The sequence below is a fragment of the Phyllostomus hastatus genome, unplaced genomic scaffold, assembly GCF_019186645.2.
Source record: "Phyllostomus hastatus isolate PE091 unplaced genomic scaffold, TTU_PhHast_1.1 phas_scaffold_501, whole genome shotgun sequence".
NCBI lineage: Eukaryota > Metazoa > Chordata > Mammalia > Chiroptera > Phyllostomidae > Phyllostomus > Phyllostomus hastatus.
Window position 1 is genome coordinate 50,479,158 of NW_025334033.1, and position 23,312 is coordinate 50,502,469.

At 38.8% G+C, this 23,312-nt stretch overlaps 1 protein-coding gene across 3 annotated transcripts in view; it reads left to right on the plus strand.

The window, feature by feature from the left end:
• The window catches only part of LIN52 (lin-52 DREAM MuvB core complex component), an 89,424-nt gene that overhangs the window by 18,982 nt on the left and 47,130 nt on the right, over positions 1-23,312 (plus strand). Inside the window, exon 6 of one of the 3 annotated variants that reach the window (XM_045823853.1) lies at positions 10,726-10,970. The exons of the other annotated variants lie outside the window; for them this stretch is intronic. Coding sequence (XP_045679809.1) covers positions 10,726-10,727 — 2 coding nt within the window. The 3' untranslated portion in view covers positions 10,728-10,970. Of the gene's footprint in view, positions 1-10,725; positions 10,971-23,312 lie in introns of those variants that run through there. 3 annotated transcript variants of the gene reach the window in all.

The following is a 23,312-nucleotide window of genomic DNA, read 5'->3' on the forward strand; positions in this document are numbered from 1 at the left end:
TTCATTAGCTTCTATACCTGGATATAAGACCCTCAAAATGGATTCAGTACTCATTTCAAGTTATCTTGTTCTCTTATTTGACTCTGTTGGTATTTTTTGATATTAGACAATATCTCAGTACATTAAAGCAGGAATGTAACCTAGAACTGATAAGATAAACTTCCTTTGAGAAGAATTTAATTGTTTGAAAATTAAGTTTTCAGGTATGTAGCCATTTTGAGTGCTGAAATAATAGTGAAAGAATGAAGCGTTCATTTCAGCGACTCTTTGAGTGCCTGTTTATTTCCTGCAAGGCTCTGTAGGGCCTATGAAGATGAATAAGACATGATCACTGGCCTTGCGCAAATTAAAATCTAGTAGGAAAGGGAGATAAGACAATTAAGCAAATGATTGTTCATAGAAGGTAGAAGAGATAAGCTCCGTAAGAGCACAAAGAACTGGGAATAGGGGAGAAGAGGGCAATTACATCAGATTGCTGCAGGAGTGCCGGATAAGTTCATCTTACATGTCACCATGGATTGATGAGTAAGGATTGCCTAGGTCTGTTTAACTGGGAAGGATTTTGAGGAGTCGAGATTCAGTAGTCAGTGTTGTCTGCTATGGACAAGGGAAAGGAACGTGGTAGTATTTGCCATTTCTGGATCATTGGAAATATACCTTCAAGAACACAGGATCCAGATACTTGGAAGTGAAAAGGGACCATGTTCCAAGAGGAATGGGAAAATAAAGGACCAGCCGAGTTTGAAAGAACTGTTTTATGCTCAAGGAACAGTCCATAAGGAGCCCAGGTTATATTAGCGGTCATTAAAACTAAAGCTAGGAGGGAGATAGGTGCCAGATTGAGGAGGGCCTTGAACTCTAGGGGGTGATGAGTCAGACTCATAGGTCATAGGGAGCATGTGAAATGTCTTTTGAATATCTTAATGACTCTAACGTTAACTCTGTGTTCACTACAGATGTTTAATGGGATAGTTTACTAAAAGAGACTGGACCACAAATCTGTTTATTGTAAAGATAAAGAAAAAAGTAAAAATAACCTAGCATTACCACTCAGAGATAACCACTGTTGACATGTGATGTGTTTGCTGGCCCTCCCTTTTCCCTTTATGTATGGATGTGTGCCAATATTCCTGTGTGCCCATGCATTTACACAGACATGCCTTTTTAAAAAAATATTTTATTTATTTTTAGAGAGAGAGGAAGGGAAGGAGAAAGAGAGGGAGAGAATCATCAGTGTGTGGTTGCCTCTCTCATGCCCCCTACTGAGGACCTGACCCGCATCCCAGGCATGTGCCCTGACCGGGAGTTGAACCAGTGACCCTTTGGTTCGCAGGCTGGTGGTCAATTCACTGAGCCACACCAGCCAGGGCTACACAGACATGCCTTTTAACACAACTGAGACTGAAGTCTGTGTATGTAGTTTTAGCCTGTACATACTTTTCTTTTTCATTTATTCTATCAATGAGCATTTTTTCTGAGTCATTAAAAATTCACCACTGAAAATTTCTGAGTAGGGAAGTTGCATACCTTTAGAAGGTAGTAGTACATAGAATGGAATAGAATAATAGAAACAGGAGGCTGGAAGCTCTTGTGGGAGTTCCAGCAAGGAGAGGGAGGGTTTGACTGGTGGCAGTGAGAATACAAAGAAGTGTACCGACCATAGATGTCTCAGGTCTGTCCTTTTCGGGACTAGGGAGGTAACTGTCCAGATAGGTCTTGAGGAGTAAGTTGAAATTAAGAGTCTATCGTGATGTTTTGAGCCTGGTTAATGACAGGAAAGTTAGAAGGAAGAGAGATTTGCTTAAAGAAAAAAGTCACCTGCCCTGGCTGGTGTGGCTCAATGGATTGACCACCAGCCTGCAAACCAAAGGGTCGCAGGTTTGATTCCTGGTCAGAACACATGCCTAGAGGTGGCAGACCAGGTCGCAGGTTGGGAGCGTATGAGAGACAACTGATTGATGGTTTTCTCCCTCTCCTTCTCCCTCCTTTCCCCTCTCTCTGAAAATAAATAAATAAAATAATTTTTTAAAAAAGGGAAAAAATCACTAATTCTTTTTATATGTCCCTTAGTAGGCAGGCACCTTAATTTTTGTAGTAATAAGTAAAAGCCAGTAGTATAGCTTGGTGCTGTTAATAGAATTAAAGCAATGCTCTTGGCAAGTTTAGTCACATCACCTGGGCAACAGGAAATGTTTTAGATAGGTATTTTTTTCTCAGAGAAATGAATTTGTGAAACAAAATATCCATGACTTCCCAAGTGGATTTGGAGAGTCCCTATACTCTTTGGCAGATTATTAAATCTCTAAATTAAATAAATTACTTTGGTGTATAGTCTTCTTATATAATAGTACTTTTCCATTTAGTTACCTATCTGTAGCTATTCAGGAAATTGTTACAGCCTTCGTATATAGTAGCCAACCAAATCTTTATTAATGGGGGAAAAATTTCGGAAGTTTAAATTTGAAGTAACAGTAATTGGCCTAAAATATTTGATGTTGATGCATCTATTAATTAACAGCTCTATTTGGGTTACATGAGCACCAGGGTAAACTTCTCCTAGGAGTGAAGACTGCACTGTACATGCAGTTGGAGGTGTGCGGGATCTCTAAAGGAGGATGAAACACACTGCCAAACTGCCTTCCGTAAAGGCACTGCCTGCCCCTGCAGCCTTGCTAACGCCAAGTGTTGTCGGTTTTAGAAGTCACTACCAACTACACATGCAAAATATTAATATCTTATTTGATCATTTTTATTGTATTTTTTAATTACCATTTAGTCCCCTTATACCTCCCTCCACACCCCCCCCCACAATAAGCACACTGTTGTCCATAAAACAGTATCTTGTTTTAATGTTTCTTCTCTTGTGAAAATGAAAGTTGTTTTCATGTTTCTTGGTGATGTCTGTTGACAAGGACTGGAAATTCAAGAAAGTATAAATTTAAATTATTTTAACCTGAAAAAGAAAGTCAGGGAACTTGATAGAAAAGTCCATATGGCTCAGTGGGTTGAGCATTGGCCCATAAACTGAAAGGTTGCAGGTCTGATGCCTGGTCAGGGCACAGGCCCGGGTTGAGAGTTCAGCCCTGGTCGGGGCACGTGCGAGAGGCAGCCGATCTATGTTTCTCTCTCACAGTGATGTTTCTCTCCCTCTCTCTCCCTCCCTTTCCCTCTCTCTAAAATGATAAATAATTTTTAAAAAGTCAACCTATAGTGTTGTAATTTGCATTTCTCAAATGTTAAATGAAACTTATTTTAGTTTTCTGCATTGCCGTACCATCTCACCATAGTCATTAGCATGGCATCCTATTTAAAAACTCCTAGATTTTATGTTGTATTACTACCACTTGGAAGAGATCAAGGTTATTTCTTATAATTAGAAATTGTTGATTTAGGCTTAAGTATTTTGTTTTAAAAAATATATTATGATAATGGGAAATAAAACATGCCATTATTTTTCATTTTCCCTTGGTTGGCAAATTAAGATACACAAAGCCTCAAATTACCTTCAAGGCCTATAAGTGCTCATATCTTTTATCCATTAATCAAGTTATTTCATAAACCTAACATTGCCTCTGAAATGACAAAGAGGATTTTATCATAAAATGCCTGCAGTATTTTATTCCCTCCTGATTTTTTTTGTGTGGGAGTGGGCAAGGATAGAGGAAGGTGGGCAGAGCATAAATTTAGATGAAGTTAGGTTCAAGGTAACATTCTGCATAATTCTCCAAAATATGTGATAGGTAAGAAAATGTACATAATGAAATAAAGTTCAACATTTGGGTAATAACCAAGTGAATTATAGTATACCCATATAGTAGAAGACAATACAGCCATTAAAAATCATGTTAGAGCCCTGGCTGTTGTGGTTCAGTGGATTGAGCGCAGGCCTGTGAACCAAAGGATCTCCCTTTCGATTCCCAGTCAGGGCACATGCCTGGGTTGTAGGCCAGGCCCCCAATAGGAGGCAAGTGAGAGGCAGCCACACATAAAAAGTCATATTATAGATTAAAGAGCAGTTAATGACAGAAAAATGCTTATTATATGAAAGGATAATTGCAAGTGAAAAAATTCAGAACACAAAATCAGCAATTTCTTTTCTTTTGAGAGCATGGCATAAATAGACGACTAGAAGGCAATATACCAATATGTTTCAATGGCTATCTTGAGTGATTTTTTTTCTTTAAAAATTTTTGAATTTTCCAATTGTCAGCAATGAACACATTCTATTCTGTTGAGTAGGAAAAAAACTAAAACTAAGGAAAAATTATATACCATTCTAAAAATAAAATTAGTTTCTTGGAAGATCTACCTTCTACTTTCCTGGGCAATTAAATTTTTTTAAATATATTTGATTGATTATGTTATTACAGTTGTCCCATTACCCCCCCTTCATTCCCCTCCACCCTGCACACCTTCTCCCACCCACATTCCCCCCCTTTAGTTCATGTCCATGTGTCATAAGTTCTTTAGCTTCTACATTTCCCATACTATTCTTGCCCTCCCCCTGTCTGTTTTCTACCTACCATCTATGCTACTTATTCTCCGTACCTTTTCCCCCTCTCTCCTCCTCCCACTCTCCTGTTGCTAACCCTCCATGTGATCTCCATTTCTGTGGTTCTGTTCCTGTTCTAGTTGTTTGCTTAGTTTGCTTTTGTTTTAGATGTGGTTGTTAATAACTGTGAGTTTGTTATCTTTTTACTGTTTATATTTTTTATCTTCTTTTTCTTAGATAAGTCCCTTTAACATTTCATAAAACAAGGGCTTGGAGATGATGAACTCCTTTAACTTGACCTTATCTGAGAAGCACTTTATCTGCCCTTCCATTCTAAATGAAAGCTTTGCTGGATAGAGCAATCTGGGATGTAGGTCCTTGCCTTTCATGACTTGGAATACTTTTTTCCAGCCCCTTCTTGCCTGCAAGGTCTCTTTGGAGAAATCAGCTGACAGTCTAATGGGAACTCCTCTGTAGGTTACTGTCCCCTTATCTCTTGCTGCTTCTAGGATTCTCTCCTTCATTTTTACCTTAGCTAATGTAATGATGATGTGCCTTGGTGTGTTCCTTCTTGGGTGCAACTTCTTTGGGACTCTCTGAGTTTCCTGGACTTCCTGGAAGTCTGTTTCCTTTGCCAGAATGGGGAAGTTCTCCTTTATTATTTGTTCAAATAAGTTTTCCACTTGTTGCTCTTCCTCTTCTCCTTCTGGTACCCCTATAATTCAGATGTTGGAATGTTTAAAGATGTCCTAGAGGTTCCTAAGCCTCTCCTCATTTTTTTGAATTCTTGGTTCTCCATTTTTTTCTGTTTGGTTGTTTCTTTTTTCCTTCTGATCCACTCTATTGTTTTGAGTCCCAGTTTTCTTCCCATCACTATTGGTTTCCTGTGCATTTTCCTTCATTTCTCTTATCGTAGCCTGCATTTGTTCATCTATTTGCGACCAAAATCAACCAATTCTGTGAGCATCTTGATCACCAGTGCTTTGAACTATGCATCTGATAGGTTGGCTATCTCTCTCGGTCACTTAAAAGTACTGGCTGTGAGGCTTTCAATTCTGTTTGAGCCATCTTTTTTTTTTCCCACCCCCTGTTTGTTCTGGTCGCACCTGTTACATATGAGGGGCGGAGCCTTAGGTGTTCACCAGGGTGGGGCACCCCAATTGCTGGGTTGTGACATTGTATGTGGGGGCGGGGTCCAAGAGGGAACAATGGTGCTTGCTCCGCTCTCCTTCGGACCTCAGTTCCTTCTGCTGCTTCCCCCGAGCAAACTGGGCCTCTCTGGTGCCGATTCCCATGGGGGTGAGCTTGTGCACCCTGTGGGACTTTCCAAGGACCTCTCCTGTGAGGCTAGGAGTCTCTCCCTGCGCCTCAGCCCCCACAGGTGTTTTCAATCAGTGTCCCAAGGCTCTATTTCCCAGCACTGGGGTCCTGGATTGTGCAGTGTCTTGCTTCACAATTCCCGCCTTACTGGGTCTGCCATTTGCCATCCCTCAGCCGGGGTCTGCCAGCTGCCGCTTGTGCGCTCAGGGTCCACCCACTGCGGTCTTGTGCGCCCCGGATGCCTTACTCGCCTCGTCCCAACGCTCTCTGTTCTCTGTGCCAGGACCCGCGCCTGGCTTCCCGACTCCGCCCCTCCTACCGGTCTGGATGAACGGGTCTATTTTAACTTCTTGGTTGTCCGACTTCCATACAGTTCAATTTTCTGTCAGTTCTGGTTGTTATTGTTTCTAAACTGTTGTTGTCCCTATCTTGGTTGTGCGAGGAGGCACAGTGTGTCTACCTATCACTCCATCTTGGCCGGAAGTCGCAATTAAAATTTTAAATTCTTCTATGGACTGTTTTCTAAGTAAAAATTACTGTATCCGTTAATAACAATGGATCATTTTAAGCAGGTGATAAGTAGCAAGGTAAAAGTTAATAACACTTCATTTTCCATCCTTAGCATGATTTTCTGGAAGTAGAAATTGGGAAACAAAAGTAGTAAGCTATTGGGTCAAGAACCAGAGATGATCTAGTTGGTGCAAGAGGCATCTTTTCATCACCAATCACTGGCCAAGATTTTCAAGTTTTATGTTCTCAGCCTTTCTTCCCTGTAGTCGGAGAACTGAAATCAGTATTAACTACTCAGTGGAGCAAAGAACCATACAGGGGTGTTCAACACACAGCCCACGGGCCACATTTGGCCCAGGATGGCTGTGAATGCAGCCCAATACAAAATCGTGAATTTACTTAAAACATTTTTTTGCTCATCAGTTTTCGTTAGTGTTTGTGTATTTATGTGTGGCCCAAGACAACTTGTCTTCCAGTGTGGCCTGGAGTTTGGGCCCAAAAGTTTGGGCACCCCTGATTCTGTCAATCTTTTTATTTTTTAAATAATTTTATTTATTTATTTTTAGAGGGAAGGGAAGGGAGGGAGAAAGAGAAGGAGAGAAACATCAGTGTGTGGTCGCTGCCTCTTGCATGCCCCCTACTGGGGACCTGGCCTGCAACTCAGGTATGTGCCCTGACTGGGAATTGAACCGATGACCCTTTGGTTCTCAGGCCTGCACTCAATCCACTGAGCCACACCAGCTAGGGCTGATTCTGTCCGTCTTAAATGAAACCACAGCTGTTTGGTTGATAAGTAAAATGGACCTCATAATTTTTTCCCCTTTGGCTTAGAATATAGTTTTCTTATCACAACGAGGAGAACCAAATAGTTGCAATAGGTGTGCATACGAGTTAAGTTTCTTTCCAGACATTGGGTGTAAAAGAATGACGGTTTCTGCCCCAGAAAAAGTAATTGGCATTTTCTGATTTTTTGTTCATTTACTAGTTTAGTTTTTTATGCTCTAGAGATTTCAACAAAATTTAAAATGTTTTTAAGTGTAATGTCAGTTCTTTTTTTTTTTTTTTTTAATTTTTTTCCACTGGTTTGTATTAGAAATATGATCTGGGAGGGTGGTGATTTCACATGGAATTTACAGATGATGACAAAGCACTTTGCTGTAGGAACCCTAGAAAAATGACTTTTGATATGTAGAAGAGAAGTATATCTAACCTTTAAGTTTAAACTAAAAACTTGGCAAAAGCTACTAATATTTGGTATAACTGAAAAAGATTGGAGAAATATAATAGAAAAAAAGAATGATTTTTTAAAAGGACTTTTACATTTAAATGTAGGAGACTACATTTAATAATTGACTGGTTAATAGTGAAGAATTTCTCTGAGATAATGAATCTAATAGGTTGAAGTTCTGGATATGGAATGCAAAGTGAAAAGGACTAAAATGAGATTTCAGGTGATATAAAAATATTCCACTGTTCCATCATTTTTGTTATTTAATAAACTAAAAAACTTAAGTATAATATATAAAGAAAAGCATACATTATAGTATACCCCTTAATGAATTTTCATAAAATGAATAATGGCCGTGAAACCATGACCACGAACAGATCAAGAAATAGAACTTTTGCAATATACAAAGTTGATTTTTAGAAATCATCAAGTCCCAGACCCCTGATGTTACAAACACGGACACAAAGGCCTGAGGCCTCAGGGCAGCTACACAGCTCATTAGACACAGAATCAGGAATCTGGATCATGCTTTATGAAGACGAAAGGGCAGGTAACATTTTTAAGCCTGCTATGTTTCTTACATGTGGTTTCCTGTTTAATTCTCACTACTGTTCAACAATGTCCATTTGAATAGATGAGGTAACTAAGATTCACAGAGCTTCAGTAACTTGCCAAAGTCACACAGCTAGTTACTTGGAAAGCTGGGACTAGAATCCAAGTTTTCTCATTCTTAATCCAGGGGTATCATTGCTTCTGAGAATAGTAACAGTAGATGTGTTTCTTGGTTTCACTCAAATACTTGGTAAAATATGATTTTTTTTTCTTTTGGGAACTGGTAAATAAACTTTGCCTCTATTGAACAGCTCATGTTTGATACTGGACACCAATCTGACACTTAAGAACTTCAGGAACTTTTCATTATAAGCAAAAGCAGATCAGAGACAATGTCTCATGCGTACGGGTGAATGGAATTGAAATCCATGAGCTAGATATGAACTCCTTTTTCTGTGGTAGTGATGTCTGGGTTGAAACGCTCAGTATTTCCTTAGAACCATTTTTATTCCATGGAGAATAAAATCTTAATATATAAAATGAAAATGGCATTTGGGTTCTCTGAAGTGTAAAATGGATCTTAAATCATCAAGGAGTCAAGTAGGAACAAAATCGAAACCATGTCAATTGCATCCTACATATCCTTAAAAAAAATCCCATTAACCTTTGTTTCTTGACAGACTCAGAATTTCAAAATCATATTAGAGCTAATTTGGTTGAAGTTTCATTTTATAGAGATACACAAAGATTGGTATTGACTTGTATATGGCTTTGTCGCCACTCTTGGTTTGGTTTAGTTATGTAGAAGTTGGTTAGTAAAATTTCTGTTCTGTGATACTGCTTTCCAGAGAGATCTTGTGTTTGGGTTGATGTTTTTTAAGCCTGTTAATTTCATCTAAAGAATTGGGGGGCGGGGGGAGGTGGAAGAGTATAGCAGATGATAGATTCTTCCTCTTTTCTTTTATAGGAGACTTTACAATCTTATAGAATAGACCGCAGGGGGGTCAAACTCGTTTTCACCAGGGGCCACATCAGCCACTCGGTTGCCTTCAAAGGGCTGCAATAATTTTAGGACTGTATAAATGTAACTACTCCATGACTGTTAAGGAGTTGAAATTACTTTTGGCCCTTTGAAGGCAACCACGAGGCTGATGTGGCCCCCGGTGAAAATGAGTTTGACACCCCTGGAATAGAGGGTCCGACAGTTAACTTACATTACTCTAGTCTTCAATGGTGGCAGTCTATTAACATCTTCTTTAAGAAATGTACATTATTGCTTATCTTGGTATTTTTTTGATTTGCTGCATTGGAACAAGAGTTGCACATTAGTAAGCACTTACAGATTCTGGAAAAGTCCGGGGGTTTTTATTTGTTTTGTCTTTCCCCCTTTTCATTTCTTCCTTCCCTTATGTAGCAGCCTTTGTGGCTGAATGAATGTGAAAAACCAATTTGGGTAGTTGAGAGCAGGATTGCTAAAGCCACACCATTTTTAAGCTCACGCAGAGATGGTCCAGAAGAGTGTGGGCCATTAATGAATTCAGTCTACTATCAAAAAACAAGTATTACCAGAAGTAATTCTTATTCTAGTATCAAACATAACAGTCCTTTAAAATCTCCTTTGGAATGTTGAAAAGAGATCAAGTGAAACCTTCAGAGCTGTTATTTATTGAGGAAGAAGAAACCTCCAATTTCATTCATCTATTGTAGCCCCACTTTCTCATTTTGATGCTCTGTCCGCAGTGGGGACGGTAAAGATGTCCCGCACCTACAGAGATGGCAGCAGGAGACGGACATAACCTCTCCGTTTATTGCTGCTTGCAATTTGGCCTGTTTTTAGACAGAATTGCTCTGTGGGTGCTTCTAGTGGAGAGCGGAGGAAATCAAGGTAGCAGCAAGAAATCAGAATTTACACATGGCCGTGAATTGGCTAATTTTCACATGCGGTTAGTTAAGAAATGATTACAGCCGGAGGAGTCATGACCTCAACTTTTCATCAGCTCCATTGGATTGTGCCTCAGTTTGGAAATGAAGGAGGTATGCGGGAAGTTTTAATTGTACCTGTGTGATTTATCCCTAGTCAGCTCTTTAATTTCTTCTGGCTGTCTGAGGTTTCCGACATGCTGTAAATTTCCCCAAGTTTTTCATTATCTGCAATTTCTTTATGACTCGTGAATCGGAGTGGAGAGAGAGTGTGGATTTACAGCGGAGATAAACATGTCCATAAAGTCTGTATCTGTGTCAGTAATTGTACTGCTGTCAGTGACTGTCCTGTTTTACAGGCCTCTCTTGGGAGAGGAACAGGCTCCACTACCTGCAGCACTGAAGTGCTTGCTTTGATTTGCACGGACTTGCTGGGAGATTAGGTGGGAACGGTGGGATAGGAATTGATGCTGGACTTTGGCCTCTCTTGTTTGTTTAAGGTCAGACAACTTTGTGTTGGATACCTGGGTGTAAAACAGAACATGGATAATGTTTCCTAAGTGAAAACGCAACATATTGATATGGTAGATGTGAAAAATCCTTTCTAACTTCATTTTATACAATGCCTTTAAGATGACTTTCCTTTCTGTTACTGTTGATCAACTTGGGTCTTTTTTTCACCTTTCCATTTTCCTTTTCTTAGAATTGAAACAGGAATTCTCCTTTAGAACATTCATTCCTCCTCAAGAGTGGGGCCCGCTGGAGTTTCGATGACAAGCACATCATCTATGAGTGGCTCTGTCCTGATTGCTAGAAGTGGTGTGCTCTCAGCACATTTTTCACTCGTTTGCATCCTACCCCACACACCAAGCAGTGTCCTTCATGGAGTCAGCTTGTGAAGTTACACTGTTACCTTATTCTAGTTGGGGAGAACTTCTAGTATATGGCTTCTAGGTCCCATTTAACAACCATACAAAATAACCTAAAAAAATTGACCAAGTAAAATCTCAAGTCATCCTCATAACTTGATGCTGTAAACTCCCTATTTTGTTTTATGAATTAAAAAATGGTTTCCTTTAATGAATGCCTTGTTGAAGTGCTTGACGTCCTTTTTTTTTTTCCTTCTGTCTTTTATCTATTTTATACATTCTAATTGTATGAACAGTAAGTTTGGACTAAGTTAAGGGGTTTTACCTCTGTGCCTGTTCAATTTGTCAAAGGTAGAATGAGATATCTAGCTAGGTCTGATTATAGAAATAAGCTTTGTGATTGCTCAGGTTGGAAGGCTTGCTAATTACTAAGACTGTTTCCTCCCAGAAAATAGTTATTTTGGGGCTGGGGGAGTATAGTATTCTAACTCTGCAGGGGAAGCATTTTTTTCTCCTAGTTGAAGGGAAAATAGTTTATGGTTGTCTGCTTTTGTTTCTGCCACTGTCAGCTGTCAAGTTCAGTAAAAACAGGAGTTTAATTAGCCAACAGACTCACAGTGTTGGAGGATAACGACATTAACAAAGAAGAGAGCAACATAGTGAACAATTATTGGAATACAAATTTGTGTGCCTGCTGTTCTCTCATAGGGCTCCACAGCAGGAACTGATAACTTTGTATTAAAGTATTAACATACCAGTAGGTGCAGGAGAATGATTTGGTAACGTCTCCAGATTGAAAAAGGACAGGTAATTTCTCATTGTCCTTAATCAAGCCGAGAATGAAATCTAAGAGTAGCCAGGCTTGAAACTAAAGGGAGGGCTGGAGTGAAAATCCTCATGTGGTGTTTTACTTCTGAAAATCCCTTCTATGAAGCTATGGGTAAGAAAAACATTTATTTCAAATTATCTAGTAAATGGACATTAATGTCAGAAATAAGTCCGGAAAGCCCCTCTTCATTAGTTTAAGAAGAATGCCAGTAAGTCTCCTTTTCTTTCAATAGTTTATTAAGAAAAAATTGAAATACCCAGTGAGCCCCCCCTCTACACACACACCACACGCATATGTTCTGTCCAGAAAGTATCCAGTTGTGTAGTATGAAAAATAGAGACAATTATTGAAAAAGATATAAGAAACATGGTACATGGGACAATGGCATCTCAGTCCCCTTCAAAGTAGGCATCTTGGGACCTCACATGCTTCTCCCAGTAGCCATCAGCTGCCCCATCATATTTTCCTGAATCTCATCAATAGTCTGAAATCTCTTCCCTTTCAAAGGTAAGTTTTGGAAAAAGCCAGAAGTCACAGGGTGCCAAGTCTGGGCTGTAGGGGAGCTGAGTCACCTGGGTGATTTGGTGTTCTGCAAAAAAAAAACCAAAAAAACGACAACTCTGTAGGAGACATGATGCATGAGTAGGTACGTTGTCGTGATGAAGCTGCCAATCACCAGTTGCCCATAGCTGTGGCCTCCTGAATCATCCAGATAGTCTCCATAGAGGAATGTTCAAGCTTAACACAAAATGTGATGAAGATTCATTGCTCTCCTCGCTCAGTCATTTTGAATGCAGTGGCCCATGGTACACATGCTCACTCAAGGGTGTCTGCCTCCCCCACTGACTAGTACAGTGAAGTCGTCATTGTTCATGCACATGCATTCCAGTCCACTCTCCTTGGCTGCCAGGTTACATCCATGTCGTGCAAACCGTTCTCATTATCTTAACAATGGCTGGACTTTTTCCGAATAGACATCAACTACGTGCACACGTATGCTTATTTTTTTTTCTCCTTGAACTATTAGGAAGTAAATTTTAGACATTGGTCACTTTACCTCTGAATACCTCAGAGCACATCTCTTAAGAATAGGACGGTTTCCTACATAACAATAATTGCAAAATATCTAATGTCCTTTCCACATTCAGAATTCCTCAATTGTTTCAAAAAGCTTCCATAGCTTTTTAAAAACCAAGGTCCAGTTAAGATTCAGACATTGTAAATGTCAATATGTTCTTCATAGGAAAACATTTAAAACTGAATTCTGCACACCAGCTATTTTAATGAATATTTACCAATTTTTCCTTATGGTGAACATACATTTATTCAAATAGCTATCATGTTCCCATAGAGTGCTGAGTTTCAAGTTCTTCCTCTACAACAAGCCTGCCTTATCAGGCTTCTTTAATCTATTTCTGTATTCTCTCCTTCTCCTAACCAAATTAGCTGTAGAATTGATCTTTTCTCCAATAACCACTCCACTGTGCAGTCAGAGTAATATTTTTGAAGTTCGAAAATTGACATGTGACCTCATTCCCTACTTAAAACTCATCAATGGCTTTCCATTGCTCTTAGGATAAAATAGAAAACCTTTAATTTGGCCCTATAGCTCTGCCTGATCCTGCCTTTCTCACACCATACTTTCTGAGTATGGGTTCTACAAATTATGGAAGAGGAAAAAATAAAGAATTGGGGAAACTCCTCTCAGATGAAATTTGAAGGAGGGCTCGGCAGCTATTATTTGTGACAGGGAGGAGGGTAGACACTTCAGACTGGCAGCAGTTTTTGAGTATGGATGGGTTCGAGTACTAAAAGGTTGGAAAAGGGAGGAGCTGGGTTATGGAAAGCCTAAAAGATGAGACTGAGGAGTTATTTTCAAAAGCTTGGTAGCAGTCCCCAGAGAGAATCGAAGGGTGTGGTGTTGGGTCCAAGAGACTGCCTAGGAAGCTGTCTCGGTCCCAGAATGCAATGACTGCTTGTCCTAGATAAGACAGTATGAATGCAAAAAAAGGTGATATTTAGTGGGGGAAATAGAAATGAAATTATAACAGAATAGAGACACAAGAGTCAAAATGATTTCAAGATTTTAAGCCCCTGTAACTCAGAAAAACATTTAGGATGGATATGGGGAAGTGGAGTATGTATCATAAAACCTCAAGTTTGTTTGCTGAAGTATTGTTAAGGCAGCTCTGAAATGATTACCATATTTTTAGGACTATAAGACGCACCTAGATTTTAGAGGAGGAAAATAGGAAAAAAAATTTTTTGAAGCAAAAAAATGTGGTAAAATATTTAATAACCTGTGACCTTGCTCCACTGCATCCCCCTCCCCCAGGGAGCCAGGTAAGCTACATTTGCACTGTAAGACACCCCCATTTTCCTCCCAAATTTGGGGGGAGTGCATTTTAAAGTCAGAAAAATATGGTAACTTAAACTGCTATCAGAGTTATAGGCTAAAAGATTGTGGATATCAGGGCTATTAGTTAAAATGAGTTCAACTGCATATAATAAGAAATTCAAAATAATGGTGGCTTACACTGGGTAAAAATGTTTCCCCTCACAACAATGAAGGCTGGAGGTAGACAGGTTTAGGCTGGTAGGGCAGCTCCACAGTGTCATCAAGGACATTCCACTTTGTTAGTGCACGGTTTGCATCCTAAAGGATACCTCATTGTCCAGGATGACCGCCAGAGCTCTAGCCATCAAGCCTGAATTGGAGGCCAGGAGAAGGGCAGAAAAGGGGTTCCCACAAAGCTGACTCCTTTCCCATCATGCAGCCTGACTGAGAGTTACACAGAGTGTAGTCATCTGGACCAGCCTGGCTACAAACGAATGTAATCTTTTATTCTGGGCTGTAATTTTGCTTGCTAAAAATTGTTCTTTTGTTAATAAGGAGGAAGGGGAGAATGCATAGCAACCAACATTCTCTGCCAAAGGGTACAAGAGACCTGTGCAAAGGCAATGATCAGTAGATGCGGAAGAATATGAGGTGATGGTTCTGTTGATAAAGCTCAGATCAGTGATTTTAGAGGCATATGTATGGACATTAATGTATGAATTGGACTTCATTCTTATAATTTGTTGATTATCTTGTGTGAATTATACCAAAAGGTTAGGAATTGAATAAATGAATGTATGCCCAACAAATTCTTTAAGAGATTTTTGCAGATTTTTTTTTTTTTGGCTATTTTTCCAAAGAGGTAAACGTTAGAACATCTCAGCTCTTTTTAATATTTAGGGAGGCAAACTCCTCAAGAAATGGTCAGCTTTTAATATTGGCCATTTTAATGGTTGAGTTATTAATATTTGTATTTACTTCTGAGTAGAACCTGCTGTAGATATTTCTAGTTATGGAGAAGAAAAACAGTTGGTTCTTTGATTTCCGTATATTTACCAAAACAGATTCAAATGTACCAAAAAAAAGATTGTTTATGTAAAATGATCTTTTATGTAGTTAGCCTGGCTGGTGATTCAAGTGCTGATTTTTATTTTCATTGTATCTCACATAGCCTTGTGTACAATTGGCTACCGGTTTTGTTGAAGGAATGATTGGATTATTCCTGAGTCCTATATGATGTAGGCTGGGATATTTAGAAGTTAAAGGCAGTCTGTATTATTTAGCATACTAAAATTTGTTAGTTAAAAAAATGGCTAGTTAAAAATTATAACATTTAATAGTTTTTATAGTATCAATATAATTAACATTAATATAATTAGATATTGTATAATCAATAAGCTAGTTTTGTAATGGATTTATTGCTATTTTAAAAAACCCAACTCTTAAAGATACTTTTCAGCAAAATACATTGAAATAGGTAGATTAATTTATGAACATTTTTTTGAAAATTTAGCTTAAAATGGAAAATAAATCTACTAGGTTTATGCTGTTTAAAATTAGCATTTTACTCTTAATAGTTAAAGACAACCCCTTATAAAATAGCACTTAGTCTACTGCAGAATATGCATGATTTTGCCCTACTTACGGTGACTGGATTCTCATCCTCTCAATAGGATCAATATTAAGCCAGCCTTCTTTACCTTCTCGATCCATATTAAACCTGTCTTGGAAAGAGTTCGCTTATTGGATAATATAGCTACACTGGGGCTCTATGACAATATCTTTTGCTGCCTCATTAACTCTGGAGCATTTGAACAAGATAAAAATGCTCTAAAGCCTCTTATCTGATGTCTGGTGTAACCTACTGAAAGCAGGAGTGCCATTAGTTTATGTTAGAAATCAAATGGCCCTCTCCAGCCCAGGAAGTACTGATTAAACCTGAAGTGTCCCTGGAGGACGCTACAGCTGTCAGAGGGGTGGCGGCTGTCCCTCACCAAAAGGGAAATCTGGGCCAGAGGTCTCAGTGGGGCGGTGCTTTAAGAACTCGCACGTGGCTGCCCCAGCTGTTCTGCTTTGCCTAATGAATTGTTTTACAAGAAGAGGCTGGGTATTGTCATCACAAGCTGCCTGCCTTAGGGACTGGAGCCAGCCAAATAATAAGTAATGTTAGTGATGGTAATTGAAATGTGATGGCTCTCCTGGGAGAGTTACAGCTCTGGAGCTGGTTGGCACTTGTGGATTGTCTTGTCCTCCCAAGGCCCTATTTGAAGTGTGCCTTATTATTTTCTTCTGTTCCCTAATACTATTGTGTGACTCTTTTCTCTCCTCCCCACTATAGAAATCCACTGAGAAACGCAGCTTTAGGAACATTATAGTGGTTTTAAGTAGAAAGGGAACAGCTTTGACGTTTTCTTTGAAATGATCAACACGGAAGCAGTAAAGAAAGGCTACCACATCGTCCTAGTCTTTTGGGCTACCAATGTGGAGATCTCTTTTAAAGGGACATTTTAAATGTATACAAGTAATACAAGCTCTTGATTAAAAAAAAAAGTCAATAGTATGGACAGCTATGAAGTGAAAAGTGAAAACCTTACCTGATGAACTTCCCAGAGGTAGGAACCACCAACACTGTGTCTGTGACACACTTCCAGACTTTTCCATGCAAAACCAAGTTTACTTATGCCACCACACGCAGATGAGATCGTAATGTATGTACTGTCTTGTGACTTGTGTTTTTTCATCCCACAGTATAGCTGGGAATCTTTCCTTAGCAGTACATGTAGCTTGACCTCATTTCCCAGTCGCTGCATACAAGTTCACTGGATGTACCGACTCTAGACTCTTAGTAGACAGTTTGACCAAGACCTTATGAGTGAATACTTACTATACCACCTGGGTACACTCACTGATTTGTGTTTCGTGGTTCACTTATAATTTTACATGAAGTAATTTTCCTTTCATTCCAGGACTGTTTAAAATAAGAAATACTGAAGGTGAAACTTCGGGGCTGTGGATGGTGTGAGTTTTGTCATAGGCCATCAGCTGTGCATATGTGTAGTGACATGCACCCTGCTGCGTATTCTAAAGTTTTTGCTTAGTTAAGTGAGAAGTATTCTGTCCCAGATAGTTGGGGGGAAAACAAATAGCCTTTAACGGATGTTAAAGACATTGACTGGAAGCTTCTGCAAAGTTGAATGAGTATTTTCTCCCCTAATTTTCTACTTCAGAAGCTCCAAGGATCGAGTTATGAATGCGTTAATGGACGTGGGAAATAATTTGCTAGCACGTGGAAATGAGGACTTAGGTTTCTTGTGTAACAGCTTGGCTAACAAAGCAAATTTGTGTCTCATGAGCTTGAGGGGCCTTGTCAGGATTGGCAGTGTGGTAAATGAAGCAAAGCAGTTTTCCAAGAGCACTTCAGGTCAGTGATGGGAGAAATCAGTTGTCTTCTTGGGCAAACAGAAACCTAATTTTAGTTGCACCTGTTTTCAATAGAATCTATGTAAATTGAGGGGTATAATTTTTTATTTCTATCAAAAATAGGATCATATGTCTTTTTAAACTCAAAGCATTTAGACTGATTTTCTCAATACTTCAGAGTTTTGATTTGTGAGAACATTATTGAAGAGATGTCATACTAATGAATTGTAAAATGCCAACTAATTTTATTTTAGGTTTCTTTTTTTTAATCTTCATCTGAGAATATGTTCTTATTGATTTGAGAGAGAAAGAGACATTGACATAAGAGAGATATCGAGAACTGAACCCGCAACTTTTTGATGTATGGGACAGTGCTCCGACCAACTGAGCCACGGGGCCAGGGCGTTTTAGGTTTCTTTTTTTCTTTGTTTCTTTTTTTAAATATTTTATTGTTTATGTTATAATAGGTTTCTTATGTGATGTTTTTCCTCTCCTTAATGTTAGTCATTTGAATTGATGCTCAATGCTTAACAATAATTGGAGGCTATTATTAATAACAATTACTCTTTATACCTGATTAACTTCTCATTCAAGCCCTCAGTAGATTCTTGGGAGACATAGGTATCCAGAGATTTCAGGAACTCGTGTGGGCTCTCAGAGGTCCTCCAGTCCTGTGCTGTTCAAGACTGTAGCCCCTAGCTGCACGTGGCTGTTTAACGTTAAATAATTAAAATTAATAATTCAGTTCCATAGTCACACTAGCAAATGTTCAGTAGCCACATGTGGCTGCCATGTTGGGTAGCACAGACAGGAAGGACATTGCCACTGTAAGGGCGCTTCTCTAAACGAAAGGTTGGCAAACTGTGGCCCACCACCTGTTTCTTGGTGCCCTGGAAGCTAAGAATTGTTTTTACACTTTTAAAGGATTGTAAAAATAAAAAAATAAATTAAAACAAAGAAGTGGATGAGACAAAGACTAAGTATGGCCCACAAAGCCTAGCGTACTTACTCTGTGGTGCTTTACAGAGAAAATTTGCCAACCCATGAACCTGTGCCTGTTTCTCTTGATGACATTTCAGCTTACTGATCAAGTTAGGTTAGGGGTTTCCTTAAGCCATCAGGAGATTGTGGATCTGTTAAGCAAACTGGGCAAATTTAGGAGCCAAGTTTCTTACTGTAGGTAGACTATGAAATGAGTCCAGAGCTTACACAAAATCAGTTCCCTGGAGCTAGCACAAGTGGGTTGTGCTTTGAAATACCTAAAATTCTTTGCACTATAAATGATTAACTTGCAGCAGCTTTGTGAATAATGCCTACAGTCTAGCAGAACATCAATCTGATTTCGTACACTGTCTTCTGTCTTTTAAGTTCTCTCTTCTCCCACCTTACTCTGCAAGAAATAGAATGAATACATTTCAGCAGATGCAATTGACCTTCCAACAAAGAATTTACGTTGAAGATTTTCAACCATTCAGTTATTTTTTAATTCAAATTATTTTTAACTGCCAAATTATTTTAGTCAGTCTCTCCTAGAAAGAATGAAGCAAAAAGATTCTTCTGTTGGTATTCTCAACATCTGAGAGATAATCTTCTCTTGCCAAATGTAGCTCTGGCAATTTCTTGTTAAATGTTAGGCTTATGAAATTTGTCTATAAAATGAGCATCTGGCACATCTGAGGTAAATTAGAGAGTCAACTTGTTGCTTTCAAGCTTAGACCTTGACTTTCGGGAGGGAACATTGTGAAGTCCCAAGTTTGTGATTATCCATAGTATATACTTTTTTGCTCTAAAATGCAGTAAGGGCCCTGACCTGTGTGGCTCAGTTTATTAGGTGTCGTCCTACAAAGTGAAGTGTCGCCAGTTCAATTCCCAGTCAGGGCACATGCCTGGCTGTGGGTTTGGTCCCCAGGCAGGACGCAAGTAAGAGGTGGCCAATTGGATGTTTCTCACATCTGTGTTTCTTTCCCTCTCTATATTTCTCCCTTCCCTTCTCTCTAAAAATAAATAAATAAAATATTTTCCAAAAATGTACTAAAGTATGGTTGAAAAGAATTAAGTTACCCCTTTTGGCTTTTTGTGTAAATTATTCTATAATTAGAGGTAAATAAAGTAATTCTCCCACTAAAATAAATGTTATACTACCATATACTGAATTATTAGTAGACATTGACTTAAATTTGTCTGAAACCTCAGAGTCAAGATAGTGATGCCAGATTATTGCGGACTGCATAGTGAGATCATAGAATGTACTGAAACAGAAAAAGTCACATTTCAACGTTAGCCCTGGAGAAAGAGGCAAATGGTAGAGGAGATAAGGAAAATGATTGTGAAACAATGTTATGAGAAGGGACCTTCACGAACTGATGGCTTCTTTCTAAAGAACACTATGAATGGGAGCTGTGTTTTGCTTTTATTCCCTGGCACAAGTTTTATTACAAAAGCTCTATTCGTTGATCATAACTGGTCGTGGTGTCGATTAGACTAAATTTATGAAAACCCCCAAATTTATCTTAATTCTTAACGTCATCCTCTTTGCCAAATCATTCTCAAGTCTTCTTGCTTTTTCAATTCTTCCACATCACTTTTATGTGTGTCCTCCCTTCCCTGTTGTTCACCACCCGTATGTGAAATTGTTGTGCAAAAGCAGGTTGTTACTGTCTCCGTTTGCTTTGGTGTCTGGTGGGTGCAGTCAGTGAGGAGATCCCACTTTGCATGATTAACCCTGTAAGGACTGTAGATCCTTCTGTATGTAGGAACTACCTCCGTACTTTATTTGGGTCCAGAATTAGGCTACTTTTACAGAAATTGACTAGCAAACTCTAAAATTTACATTGATATACAAGAGACCCAGAATATCTAAATGATTTTGAAAAAGAACAAAATTGAAGGACTCACACTTCCCAGTCCCAAACTTAATACAAAGCTACAGTAATCAAGACAGTGTAGTGTTGGCATAAGGATAGATATATAGGTCAATGGAATAGAATTGAGAGTTCAGAAATAAGCCCTCACATTTATAGTCAATTAATTTTTGACAGGCTGCCAGATCATTCAATGGGGAAAAATAGTTTCTTTAACAAGTGGTGTTGAGAAAATCAAATATCCACATGCAAAAATACCCCCAAATCCCAACACTGAACTCCCTACCTCACATTATCTATAAATATTAATGTGAAACAGACTAGAACGACAACTGTAAAACTCTTAGAAGAAAACATAGGCATAAATCTTTGTGACCTTAGATTAGGCAGTAGTTTCTTAGATGTGATAGCAAAAGCACAAACAGAAAAAGAAAATAATAAATTGGACTTTGTCAAAATTTAAAAATTTTGTGCTTCAAAGATACCATCAAGAAAGTGATAAAGCAGCCCACAGAATGGGAACAACTTTTTAAATTATATCTGTATCATTTGATAAGGGGCTTATATCCAGAATATATAAAGAACTCTTACAGCTCAATAATAAAAAGAATCCAAATTTTAAGGTGGACAAAGGATTTAAATAGATATATCTCGAAAGCAGATATATAGATGGCTTGCAAGATGTTCAGCATCATTAATCATTAAGAAAATGCAAATCAAAATCATGAAATACTACTTCACACCCACTAGGCTGGCTATAATAAAAATATGGATAATAGCAAGTGTTGCCAAGGATTTGGAGGAATTGGAATCCTTGTAAACTATCAGTAGACCAGAGTAAAAATGGTACAGCCATTATGGAAAACAGTATGGTGGTTCCTTAAAAAATTAAAATTAGAATTACTATATTATCCAGCAATTCCACTTCTGGGTATATACCCAAAATAATTGAAAGCAGAGGCTTGAAGAGATTATTTGTATACCCATTAACACAGTGGCATTATTTGAAATTGCCAAAAGGTAGAAATAACTCAAGGGGCAGTCAATGGATGAATGAATAAACAAAATATGGTATAAACGTAACGATGACATTATTCAGCCTTAAAAAGGATGGAAAGTCTCACACCTGTTACAACATGTATGAACTTGAGGATATGCTAAGTGAAACAAGGCAGTTACAAAAGGACAAATACTCTGCGATTCCACTTCTGTGAGGTACCTACAGCAGTCGGATTCATAGAGACAAAAAGTAGAATTGTGTTTGCCAAGGGCCGGGGGAGAGAGAATGGGGAGTTATTGTTTCCTGGGACAGAGTTTTAGTTCTGCAGGATGAAAAAGGTCTGGACATTGGTTGAGCAACAGTATGAATATACCTCATACCACTGGCGTGTACATTTAAAGTGGTTATGATCATAAAATGTGCATTATGTGTATTTTACCACAATTTTAAAGGGTGAGGGTGAGGCACATTTTATGGTATGTGAATTAGATCTCAATTTTTAAGTAAATTACAGGAGACAAAGAAGAAAACAAGAGGAATGAAACCAGGAAGCCCCCCAGATTTGAAGAAGTGTATCGTAGGTCTGTTCCTGACTGAAGAGGGCCTGTTTTTGATGCGTCCTAATTTCGTGTTCCACGTCTTTCAGTTCGTGAATGAGTTCCTTCTACCTCTTCTCGTCCCTTATTCTTTCCCAAAGTAGATTTGCAACAATCTCCTGATCATCCTTGATTCTTACTTTAACATCTGACCCTATGAAGGGTTCCGATCTATTTCTTAGGATTTAGATATTATAATAAATAAACATTTGTTTATGACCCACCATGAAGAGCAATGTACTAAACCCTGGATGTCAAAAATACGTAAACTCCCCTAAGGCACTTGCAGTCTGATTTTGGTGACAAGGCACGTGTGTAAAGAACGTCACAGTATAAGAGAGTGTGTACTGAGTGCCGCCTGAGTACCAAAGTTCAGAAATGCGAGGTCACAGGGCTGAAGGGGGATGGTAGAGTCTAAAAATGTGGTATTTAAATGGGAATGGAAGAAATAAATCCTATATATTATTATTAGCAAATTAATTTTCTCCTCAATGTAAGAGTCCATGCGAAATGAACATTCCGTGTAGCAGTTACTATTTGATTAACCTGCACAAATGCTTTTTTCCTCAGATCCATTTCCCTTGTTGGCAACCCAGTTTGCTCGTACAGTAAAAGGCATCGTTTGTTCGTCTGGTTTGACCACATATGGACCAGTAATTAAGTAGTTAGGGAGGCAAAATAACCTTACCAGACTAGATAATTTGGCCACCTAATCACCCTTTTGTGCCTGTAAGTGGCAATAAAAAGATAAGAAAGTAACCAGTAACCACCACCAAACATACCTGGCCTTGGGTGCGTTTGACCTGCACCTTGACAATGAGGCTGATTATTTCTGTTTTCTATTCTGAATGGATTTACTACCCATCAGAGTCTCAAAGACCCTTAATTTAAATATATATATTGATTTTTTTAAGTCTTCTACTTGCTCAGTGTTAACCTCCTTATGACATACAGAGACGATGTCTGAATTTTCATTAGACACAACTCACTGTTGGAGCACTGAAGCAGTTGGTTACCTTTGCAGCTAATTCTTATTTAAATAAACAAACAAGAATTAAAAAAAAAAGATTAGCCAGAACAGTTTTTAAAATTCACAGCAGCGCGGATGTACATCAGCTCCGGCTTGGCAGACACTGACCCAGGGCTGTGCGGTGTTTTATTACTCCCAGGCACATAAGGACACATCCTTACAGCACCACTTTTGTAGCAGATATTTTTATACCTCTACAAAACGATTAGACTGACGTAGAGCAATTCTCCAAATTCATAGGCATTAAAATATTCTGGCAGCTGTCTCCTTTTTGCCTTTAAGTTGAGCCATCATGATGAGATAAGGCTGCCCCAGGCCTGATCAGTACATGAATGAAGTTAAGGCAC